The 12,351-nt window shown below is 43.7% G+C and overlaps 1 protein-coding gene across 3 annotated transcripts in view; it reads right to left on the bottom strand.

The window, feature by feature from the left end:
* The window catches only part of TEX2 (testis expressed 2), a 107,484-nt gene that overhangs the window by 31,292 nt on the left and 63,841 nt on the right, over positions 1-12,351 (bottom strand). For all 3 annotated transcript variants that reach the window (XM_059997396.1, XM_059997394.1, XM_059997395.1), the window contains exons 3-5: positions 10,320-10,520; positions 9,005-9,344; positions 7,485-7,732 (exon numbers count right to left, since the gene is read on the bottom strand). In XM_059997396.1, coding sequence (XP_059853379.1) covers positions 7,485-7,732; positions 9,005-9,344; positions 10,320-10,520 — 789 coding nt within the window. The remainder of the gene's footprint in view (positions 1-7,484; positions 7,733-9,004; positions 9,345-10,319; positions 10,521-12,351) is intronic.

Genomic DNA, 12,351 nt, shown 5'->3' with positions numbered 1-12,351 from the left:
GCTATTTCACAACTTTTGTCCAAGCCAAAGGCATATGATGTGGAAACAAATTTCTGAAATAACTGACAAGGAGGTTGTTTTTTCTTTTCAACTGTTCCTTTTTCTAATGCAGGCTTCTCTCCACAGACTCATTGGGAACAAAGAAAAATCCATGAGCAGCAGAACACTGACAATGCATCAAAGCAGCTTTATGAACAAAATCTGGATTCAACAGGCTGCTAGGAAGAACTCATTTCCAATGGGAGTCATACAAATTTAAGACCGTCAACAATAAATGTGTACACATTTCCTAATGCTGCTGTTTGGCTGCAGGAAGGAATGTGAGAAGCAGATTCACTTTACCATTTCAATTAAAGATGTACATTTAGCAAGGGTACGTTTCTAAAAATGGCTTCCAAAATGAAGTTTAGAGAGTTCAATGGCCCGAAGCTAAAGCAAGACTATTGTAACTGTCTGAGTAGCTCTTGGGAGATATTTTATTAAAAACCAACCTGTAAAAAGAAAATAGTACAGATTTACTTTTTGTGGTGTAACTTTTCCTATTACAAATAGCCAGGCGATCAGCCCAGCTTTTTAAGGGCAAAGGCAGCTTGGTGGCTTTGCTGCTAAGGTCTGGTCGCACACTATCTGATGTCATGAGGGCTTCACAAAGGGCTGCCTGGCCCAGGAGAGGGCACAGCGGAAGACCCTCCCGGTTAGCTGTTTCCCCGATTACAAAAACAAGCATATTTACTAGAGAAAACACCCATAATCCCATTATCCAGATATACTTATTTAAAACATTTTAACTATATTTCAGTCTGTTTTCAATGTGTGTATATATATATATATATTTGTTGTTTAAGAATACATAACTTTAAAAAATAAGCATAACTAACATGGTTTTGTATCCTTTTTAAAAAACAGATTTATTGAGATATAATTCACATACCATACAATTCACCCATTTAAAAAGCATCATCAGTGGTATTGGTATGTTCAGAGTGTGAGGGCATCACCACAATCAATTTTAGAATATCTTCGTCACCCCCAAAGAAACCCTGTATCCACGAGTGGTCATTCCCCATTCCTCCCAGCTCCATCCCCACCAGCCCAAGGCAACTAACCACATATCTGTCGCAGTGAATCTGCCTATTCTGGACATTTCACATAAATGGAATCACACAATATGTGTTCCTTTGTGGCTGACTTCTTGCACAAAGCATAATGTTTTCAAGGTCATCCATGCTGTAGCATGTATCAGTACATCATTCCTTTTTATTATGGAATAATATTCTATTATGTGTATACACCACACTTTGTCCATTCTTCAACTGAGGGATATTTGAGTTGTTTTCCACTTCCTGCTATTGTGAATAACACTGCTATGAACAGTTGTGTACAAGTTTTTGTGTGGACCTAGATTTTCATTCATTTCTCTTGGATATACACATAGGAGTGGAACTGCTGGATCATAAACCTCTATGTTTAACATTCTGAGGAACCACCAACTGCTTTCCACAGCAGCTGCATCATTTTACATTCCCACTGTTACAAGGGTTCCGGTTTCTCCACATCCTCATGAATCATTGTTATCGTCTGTCTTTTTTATTCTAGCCATCCTAGTGGTTTGGACGTGGCATTGCATTATGGTTTTGATTTGCATTTCCCTGATGGCTAATGACTGAATATCTTCTCATACACTTACTGGCCAGTTGTATATCTTCTTTGCAGAAATATCTATCCAGATCCTTTGCCCATTTCTTAATTGGGTTATTTACCTTTTATTATTGAATTACAGGAGTCCTTTATATATTCTGGGTACAAAACCCTTAGACATATGATTTGCAAACTCTGTGGGTTGTCTTTTCACATTCTTGATAGTACTGTTTGCACACAAAAGTTTGTAATTTTGATGAAGTCCAATTTACCTATTTTTTCTTTGGTTGTGTGTATTTTTGCTATCTTATCTTAGAAGTCTTTACACCTAGCCCCAATTCACAGAGATTTACTCCTATATTTTATTTGAAGAGTTTCATAGTTTTAGCTCTTGCCTTAAGGTCCATGATTCATTTTGAGTTAATTTTTGTATACGGTGTGAGGGAGGGGTCTGACCTCATTCTTTTGCATGTGGATGTCCAGTTGCCCCAGCACTATTTGTTGAAAAGACTATTCTTTCCCCCACTGAACTGTCTTGGCACTCTTGTCTGTAACCTTCCTAAAATTTATTTTTAAATTGGATATATGGCTTTATATTTTTTACTTATTGTATGATAAACACTTTGCAATTCTACTTTTAAATGTTTAAAAAGCTGACTCTGAGCTTGGAAAGGGGAAGCCTTGGGAAACCATTCTGCCAATTAAGATTTCCTGGTTTCTGTTTGATTCCTGTTTGCTTTGTTGAGTTCTTATCTCCTGATAACACCAAACAGGATGTAGTATCTTATGATCCAGTTTGTAGGTAACAAGATAATTAGCGGAACTAGCAATAATGAAGGCAGGACTCTCCAAACCTGGGGCAGCCTACATGACCTTTAAGTATTTCTGAAAACCTTCCATTGAAAAGGAGCGTGGCAGTGCCTGATGTGATCTGAACACCAGAGCCTCACACTTGGTGAACAAGCACAGCGCTGCCTCACCAATGGCCCTCCCTCCCAGGCAGGCCGCTTCAGGGCATAAAGAACTAGTAGCCTCCCTGGCCTCACACCTTTGAGTAAATCCACAGGCTGCCCGTGGGGTCTCCCTTCCTGAGGTACCAACACTAGGGGTAATACTATCCCACCTTTAGACATTTCTTAAAAGAGTTTCTTCATTTTCTTAATTGCTGTTTATATCTTCTCCTCAAACCAACAAGATGATCAAGGTCTGGGTCTCCTCAGCCAGCCTCATGGTCTCACTATTCTAGAGGTGAAGCTGCCTGAGAAGAGAGAAAATGGCGCCAAGATCACAGGGGTTTGGAGACTTCAGAGGCTGGTACAGTCTGTGTTTGTGAGATAAAGCGGAGTCACAAGGGCAAGTCAGGGCTCAGCGACCGATCACTAATCACTAAACATCTGGAGAACCAGGCCCTTCCTCCAAAAGAGCAGTATTTTATAATTCAAATGTTGAGCTCCAAAGTGATTTCAGAATCCCCCGAACTTGTTTTTAATTATTATGGGTAAGAATAACTACCAAAATTGTTCTAGCATTGTTTAATACAAACCTAGTCTACATCTACTAATTATCACTGGCTGTTTTCAGCATTGGTTTGGCTCCTGACCACCAGTGGCCCTACTCACCTCCTGACCCAGCTTAGCACTGGGCCATGTGTGAGAAAGGAGGCTGAGTGTGTGGAAGGCGCCGTTAGACCTGGAGCCCTCAGGGTGAGAGATGCTTTGAACGTGGCCTGTAAGAAGCAGCAGCAGGGTGGGGCAAAGGCTGGTGCTGTGTTCCAAGCTCCTTGCATAGAAGAGGAGGGGGCATGCTACCCTGGGTAAGCGTCTGGGTGGTGCCGACACTGATGAAGGGACAGTGTAACTTGAAGAGGTGTCAAAGGTTCCTTTGTGTCTCTGAGCCCTTTCAGTTCCTCTTGGACTCATGACAGCAGAGGCAATATGAACCCAAAGAAATAACCTGGCCGTCTTTGGCAGGAAGGATGAGCACTAATGACCACGTCCAAAAGGTTCACATTTGGCAAAATTGTGGGGAAACAGGCATTCTTATTACCAGTGGGAATGAACACTGGTGCAACCCTTACGCAGAGGCATTTGGCAATATCTAACAAAACTACACGTGAGTTTACATTCTGACATTCTCGTAAGATATCACCTTGAAGCTATACCCCCAACAACACAAAAATACACATATACAAGGTTGTTCATTGCAGCACTGTTTGTAATTGCAAAATATTACAAACCACCCATACGCCCATATAAGAGAATGAATATACTATGGAACATTCACACAATGGAGTCAGTCTTTGCAGTTGCTGAAAAACAAGAGGAAGGGGAGATATCTAAGAACCGATGTGGAGTGATTTCCAGAATGTGCTGGTAAGTGAAAAAAGCGTGCAAAAGAGTATCCATGGCGTGCCATCCTTTGAGTAAGACAGGAGGGGAAATGAACCCAGAGAGGATGAGCCAGAGACTAATGAGACCGGTTCACTACTGGGGTGGGGGTGGGGGGATGGCATGGATGAATAGAAGGAAAAGGGCGGGGGAGACGGCACTTTTCTGAATATGTCTTTGTACAGTTTCGGTTTTTGGAACCATGTTAATGCTTCACAGGCACAGAAAAGAAAAGAAAATTAAAGAGGGGGTGGGGGAAGGTCCTCATTTGCTCGAATTACAGAATTAAAGAGAAATAAAACTAGTAAAGAACTATCTCCACTGAAAAGGAAAGCATGAAAAGTAATAAAAAGAGCATAGGAATAAATACTGTAGCAGACCTTATTTCTCAAAAATGGTGCAATGATACTTCCCATCCCAGATGCTCTTCTAAGAATTTGCTACTCCCTCAGCTCAGCAGAGGTGGAATCTATGCCCCTCTCCTTGAAGCTGGGAGGGCTTTTTGACTACTTTGACTAATGGAGCAGGAAGGAAGTGACATTACTTTACTTCTGAGATTAGGTCATAAAAAGCCCACCTGGCTCTTTTCTCTAGGGACGCTTGTGCTTGAAACCCAGTCACCACACTGAAGGAAGCCCAGGCCACATGGGGAAGAACCGAGGCCCACAGCCCCCAGCCCTAGCCGAGCTCCCAGCCACCACCCAGCAACTACTTGCCAGCCATGCAAGTGCCATCTCGGAAGCAGGTCCTCCAGCCCCCCGTCCAGCCTCCCCAGCTGACACTGCATGGAGCAGAGAGAAGGTTTCACTGCTAGGCCCAGTCAAATTACAAATCTGTGACCAAAATAAATCACTGTTATTGTTTTAAGCCACCCCATTTGGGGCTATTTGTTACACAGCAATAGATAACTAAAACATACACCTATACCTTATTCACGACTGTCTCTACTACCAGACCACTCCTGAGAGCCAGGACGCGGCCCACACATGCTTCAGGCAGGCCAAGTGGACGTGGCAGCCCAGCGCTAAAGCTCACGCACTTGCTTCAGAAGCCCCCTTTCAAAGACAGTTGCCTGTGTTCACACGATTCTGGCTCTCTGGTTGCCTAGCCCATGCAGATTAGAACCATTAGATTAGGGGTAGGGGTGGGACATGAGGATAAGCACTCAAGGAAAGGCAACTAGAAGGACACACACTAACACCAGCCAACAGACAAGTGACAGAAAATGCTGCAGAGTCTGTGGTCTGGGATGGTTCAGACGGGGGTGAAAGGCCTGACCTCGATAGCCCTGCAGGACAACAGGCCTGAATTTCCATGTGTTGTATTGAGTCTTTAAATCACCAGGAAAAAGATTAAATCATCCCTGCCTGCTCTGCCTAAGGGGGACAGGAAGTGCAATGTGGTTTTTAAAGACTTTAATCAGACTTAACTTAGAAGATGAAAAGAAGGTTCTGGTGTTTAAAGGGGTTAAGTGCTAAGTACCTGGAAAAAAGGTTTGTACCAGAGACACCCCCACCCCACCCCAGCGACAGCAGCGCAAGGTTGAGGGGTCAGGCTCTGTGCCAGCAGGACCTCCCAGGCCCTCCTGCGGCTTCCACAGACCCCAGTGATTACACGATACAACAGGCACATGTAACACATACTGAGGAAGCGATGTTCTAAAACTTTTGTTTTTTTAATTTACAGAACTCTTTTTTAAAAAGCAAGCATTTATTTATTAGATCCTTTTCTTACATCACACAATTCTCCTCCTGATTTTCCTGAGTCTAATGAGAATCCAGACAGCTGACAGCCCAGGCAGAAAGGGAATTAGGGCGAGTGGGACTCACTGTTGGTAAACGGGACATTTCCAGAGCAGTTTTCTATTACCCCGCTCTAGCTTAGAGGGAAGTCTGCTTCCCACTCTAGCTGGTAACTTAGGTCAGAGGGGGAGGCGGTGGGTCAGAGGCCAGCAAAGGCATATGGTCTTTTTTGGCCCTGACAAAGTAGGCTGGGTGAAGGTTCTGGGGCCTCTTCCACACTGAAGAGGGTCAACAGAATGACTAAAGCCTGAAAGCACAAAGAGGATGGTACCAAATGCTTCCCGTTAACAGAAATACAGTCACTATAAGAGGTTAAACACTTTAGTAACTGAACATGGAAGAAACAGGCTTCGTGCTCCACGGGCGGGAGGCTGTGCCTCAGAACCTGAGGGGGCGTAGTGGCTGGAGGCCTCAGGGCAAGCACAGTCTGAGAATGACCCACCAAGACGGCAGTCCTGGCAGCCAAAGGGCCTCGGAGTCTCAGATCAGGTTTTGTGCACTCCATCACTTAGCAACTGTGACATTAAGCTACTTAACTTCTGTGAAGTTTGGTTTCTCCATCTATAATATGGAGAGAATACCACCTGGTTTGCAAGACCGTTCAAGGGATCAGAGTAATTCTATTACAGTGTCTGACAGAGTCTGACATATGGCAGCTTATATGAGTCATCTTATCACAAATGATCTTGAGTCAATGTCCAGCTTGTTACATTTTGCAAATAATGCATATGGTAAACCTTCAAAAGCCCTGGACAGAGCTGAGGAGTCTGAGAATTTGAGTATACAACGGTTATTAAGGAATTAGACCTCTATTGCTAATGATTCTGTGAATTTCCCTACTGATGGCCCAGTTGCTCAGGTCAAAAGCTAGGGGTAATCTCTGCCTCCTTTGGTTCTCCCCATCCCACATGGAACTCATCTGCAAATCCAGCCAGCTCCCCTCCAACAGTATCCCCAAGGCCGCCACTTCTCACCACCTGCTATGACCACCTCAGCCTAGCCCCATGCTCTGCTGCCACGATCACCTCCCACCGCCCCTTCCTCCTACTGCCCCTTCTCCAGTCTCCATGGAGAGCCACATGACTTTTTAAACTCAAGTCAGATCAACATTAGCCCCTGCTCAAAACCCTCCCAGGGCCTCCCATGACCTGATCGGACGAGGAATTGATCTGACGAGGCCCTGCCTCTGTCCCTTGCTCACTGTCACCTACGCTGACCTCACCACAGTTCCTTGAATACTCCAACCACAGGCCTGCTTCAGGGCCTTTGTACTTTCTGGTCCCTGCACCTGGAATGCTCCTCTCACACAGATCGCCAGGGCTCACTTTCTCACTTTGGTCAGGTCTCTGCCCAAATGTCACGTCCTCAAAGAGGCTGTCCTCGACCCCAATCTAAAACAGCAGTTCTGGCCACTTTCCACCCTCCCTTATTTGTCTTTATTTTCATGCGTATTGGCACCTGATGTTTGCTGTTTGCTGCTTGCTATCTCCCTGACTAGAGTCCAAGCTCCCTAAGAGCACAGCTCTCATCTGTCTGGTTCAGCACTGTGTCCCCAATGCCTAGAACAGGGCCTGGTACAAAAGAGGCGCTCAAAGGGCTTATGTATGAGGAAACGAATCTAAGAGCAAAAAAGCTACCCCCAGGCAGCCAGCTTTACCTTCTTCCCAGCTGTGGGGCTGCTCTCCGCACTCTGCACTGGGCTCCTTTGGGGGCTTCGGTTTTCCTGGGGGACACACCTGGCCATGTACACACCGTAGTCCAGAAGCATCTTCTGCCGTACACTGCCCGCTAGCTCCTTCTGCTTCGGCTGGGGCATGATCTCCTCCACGCTGCCTTTGCTGCTGCTGCGGCTGTGGGTCAGGTGGCCCGAGGGACTGTTGTGTCTGCTGTGTGAGGGCAAAACCCCTGGAGCAAAGAAGTGATGGCTGTTAATGCAGATGAGGAAAACGACGGCAAAGGAAATGGAACACAGAGCAAACTCCACTGGGTACAGCTGAAAAGCAGCTAAAATGCTATAAATGACTATCTAAAATATACATATTTATAAGGTTATTTCCCACCCTGAAAGACACCTTCCATTGTAATGATAGATAACTTTTTAGAACAGTTCTTATTCTTCTTCAAGACAATTCAGAGGAATGGGAGCCATGATACATATCTGGTAGGCACCTTTTTCTTTTCTTCTGGTGCTCTCTTGGGGTCAGATGAAGGACTGACACAGCCCAAGGGGCACACAGAAAGTGGGCAGAAAGCTAACTGGAATTGCCATAAGCTGTGGATGGACAAACATCTTTCATTCATTCATTCAACACAGTTTTCATCGAGCACTTTCTCTGGGCCAACTCCACATTAAAAAGAATAATAAGACATACACAGTCCCTGCCCTTGAACTCGGGCACCTAGGCAAATAAATCACAATTTTCTGTAATAAGCACTGTACTGAAGCATGACTAAAGGACTTTCAGGGCAGAAGGGACAGGGTGAGTCCCTCTGCCCAAGAGCCGAGAGGCGCTTCCTCCAGCAGTGACCTTCACAGGTAGTGACCTCTGGACTGCCCCTTGAAGAAACAATTGGCATTTTCCCGGCCTAGGTGGGGGAAGAGCATTCCAGGTAGAGGGAACAGCATATGCAAAAAGCAATGACAGGGCACAGTATGTCTGGAGGACAGTGAGAGATTCAGTGCTGTTCCAAGCAAAGTACATGGGACAGAGGGATAGGAAATGAGCAGAGGGGCGGGGTAATCGATGGCAAATGCAGTGAGTCAGGAGGCCAAGGATTCTGTGCTTCGATGGCAATCTCAGGCGTGGAGGCCATGTTGAAGGCCAGGAGCTTGAGAGCATAAGCTGCCTTCTCACTGGCCTTCTTATTATAACTAGGGTTTTCCTTCTGCTGCTTCTCTCAGAGGAGCCACAGTACATAAACATAAATATTGATATAATCTTTAAGGAACCAGCAAAGGCGAAAAAAATACATCTGCAGATGGTTCCATCACTGGTTAAATGATTCAGTACAAAGTACTGCAGTGAGCAGCCTAGAAGGCAAATAACCCATGAATACACCTTAGGTGGCAGACAGTCATCAGTTCAGGGTGGTCTTCCTCTCTTCCTACCCGGGACTCTCTCTTGATTCTCCCACGGGCCCTTTAAAAATACATAAGCATTTAACACACGTCATTACCTGGTTTACTTCCAGAGACACCAGGTGGCTTCCTGGTTTCCGACTTCAGCTTAGATGCCAGAATAAATCTCCTAAACCACTCCTCTTTTTCTCGGCCAGTTCTCCCAAAGAGATAGAGTATCTGATCTCGCTGGCCAGATCGTGTTCCCTCCTGAGGGTGGGTTGGCTTCTTAGGGTCCTCGCCTCCCAACTCCCTCTCAGCTGGTGGCTTTTCTTCAGAAGTCTCTTTATCAGTCTGGGCCTTAGACATAAAGTCATCTTGTCGACCAAGCTCGATACAAATGGGGTACTTTTTATTCCAGATTCGCTTTCGAGCCAAACTTTTAGGCACAAGATAAATCTACAGAGAAAGGGAAAGGATTTACACTCTAAATTAAGAATTGGCTACGTTGTGCATTACTACTGTGCAGAGCACAAATGCAAACTTCATAGTATTTTTGACTAAAATGATGAACGTGAAAGAATTACCACCTGTCCATAACGTGACTTTAGAAACTAGAATTTTTAGAAATGACTTATCTTTCAAAATAATTCCAGAAAGTAGATATTCAAGAATTTCGCACGAGTTACAAATATCTACGATTTTCAGGTAACAGTAGCAGAATAATCAGTTAATGGATTATCATCAACTAAGTTTGGATATCAACTGAGTTTAATGACCCTGGGCCAAACCTAAGCTGGGGGGAAAAAGAAGAATTTATCAAATTAGATCCTGATGGGAAGCTCAAGTTTATCAACCACAAGTTAAGAATAAATTCGTCAAAAAACTATTTTAAATAATTCTGCCATTTTGGAGAAACTCAAAGATCACTCACAAGATTTATAAGAAAAGAGAACCTATAGCTTTTTGGAATAACAAATAATTTACATTTCTCAAAAGCAGAAGTATACTTTATCAAAATGTGGTTATTTTGCGTAATTTTCCATAATTTTCACATTTACAGAGCTTGCGTTAGTTATTAGCCTAGCACCACCACACGTGGCTTTTGTTTGACCAAAAAAGTTAACTCTCAAAGTCAGAAGAGTGTATGATGCCTTTGCTTCTCAGAGTGTGGTCTGTGGACCAGCAGCATGGATATCACCTGGGAGCTCATAAAAATGCAGACTCTCAGGCCCTACTCATAGTTGCTGAATCAAATTCTGTACTTTGAAAGATGCTCAGGTGATTCATATGCACATTAATGTTTGAGAGGCACTGCTCTAAATTACACTCATACTTTAAACACACAACCTTTTAAGGGGAAAAATTACAGTAAAGCGTCCAAGATTCCAAATGCTTTTCATTCATCTAAGCTTCCAAATTAGTTGGGCTCACCTTGCTGTCGGACAGGTCGTAGATTTTCTGGCTGACGTAGGTCACCTCTGGCTTTGTTTCATTGTAGCTTGCCCTCCTGGATATATTTTTATTGGGCTTTGAAAGCCTTACGGTCCCACCCTCAAGTCGAACAAAAACTGAATGCGTCAAAGTCGCATGGTACGTTTCTGGATCATAGTTGTAAATCTCATTCATCCATCCCTGATGGAGAAAAACTTCCTTTAGTAAAATCAGAATAAACAGACACCTGATTCAGTATGAAAATGATGACCACTCTGGTATTCAGGGCACTGAAACCAAACTTGACTACGATGCAAGTATTAACTTACTGATGACAAGAGGTTGCTGAGACAAGTCTCTGAGCTTGAAGGATAATTGTGCTGAGGAGTGATTTGGTATGTTTTTGTTAACTAAAAACCTGGATTTAGGGGGAGAATGACAATGTCCATTTTCCTAAATAATTAAAGCTTTTCTTTCTTTTCTTTAAAGCTGAAAGGCAAATCAGGAAACTCAAAAGTTTAGTTCATGTAAACAGAAGAAGTTGTCTCGGCCTGACCTCCTCTGGGGACAAGTAATCCCACCCAGTCTGGCCTTCTTAATTAAGCAGACACAGCCCACCTGCAAACAATCTTTAAAATTTCACAGACCGGGCTTCCCTGGTGGCGCAGTGGTTGAGAGTCCGCCTGCCGATGCAGGGGACACGGGTTCGTGCCCCGGTCCGGGAAGATCCCACATGCCACGGAGCGGCTGGGCCTGTAAGCCATGGCCGCTGAGCCTGTGCTTCCGGAGCCTGTGCTCCGCAACGGGAGAGGCCACAACAGTGAGAGGCCCGCGTACCGCAAAAAAAAAAAAAAAAAAAATTTCACAGACCATATTAACTCATGTTACCATACCACTCCCCATTTCTATCTCAGTGAAATCACATAGTGAAGCAGATGATCGAGACTTAGGCATTAAATAAATCACAGATATGATCAATGGTATGTCAAAATTCAAAGATATGTAGTAACTTAAATGAATAAAGTCGTGTTCCAGGTTCCCCCCCACCCATTAATATGTTTAAGAATCAACGTATGAGTACAGAGAGCAAACATGTTGAAGGTATGAACAACACACAAAACCCTTACACACAACAAAACAGTGCTAAAGCTAGTCTCATAGCTGTAATCAGTATTCATCATTTAACACTCTGCCAGCCCCACAGTACTTTTTCAAATGATATGGGTGGTCCAGATCTCTTTAAAAGAAGTTCTCTAGGGAATTTTAATTACTGTGTTCCCACACCCCTCACTTTATGTCTTTGAAATGAGTAGAGAAATGCTGAAGATCACTACAGTAGAGTTGGGATTGTCATTCTTCTCAAGGAATAGCCATTTCCACGGTGAGTATTTGAGTCTCACACTAAAATCTTGAATTAACAGCCTCGGCAAGTGAGGGATGCTCAAAATTCTCTTTTATTCATTCATCCATTCATCCAAACATGCAGTGAATCTTTCTATGTGCCAAGCAGTGTGTCAGGAGTTGATACAAAGATTTAAAAAAGAACAGCATTTTCTCCACACCCTCTCCAGCATTCATTGTTTGTAGATTTTTTTGATGACAGCCATTCAGACCGGTGTGAGGTGATACCTCACTGTAGTTTTGATTTGCGTTTCTCTAATGATTACTGATGTTGAACATGGAGGTTCCTTAAAAAACTAAAAATAGAACTACCATATGACCCAGCAATCCCACTACTGGGCATATATCCTGAGAAAACCATAATTCAAAAAGAGACATGTACCACAAAGTTCACTGCAGCACTATTAACAATAGCCAGGACATGGAAGTAACCTAAGTGTCCATCAACAGATGAATGGATAAAGATGTGGCACATATATACAATGGAATATTACTCAACCATAAAAAGAAACGAAATTGAGTTATCTGTAGTGTGGTGGATGGACCTTGAGTCTGTCATACAGAGTGAAGTAAGTCAGAAAGAGAAAAACAAATACCGTATGCTAACACACATATATGGAATCTAAAAAAA

The sequence above is a fragment of the Delphinus delphis genome, chromosome 19 (genome assembly GCF_949987515.2).
Source record: "Delphinus delphis chromosome 19, mDelDel1.2, whole genome shotgun sequence".
Lineage (NCBI taxonomy): Eukaryota > Metazoa > Chordata > Mammalia > Artiodactyla > Delphinidae > Delphinus > Delphinus delphis.
Note: the sequence above shows the minus strand (reverse complement) of the source record. Positions and strands in the feature narration are given on the sequence as shown.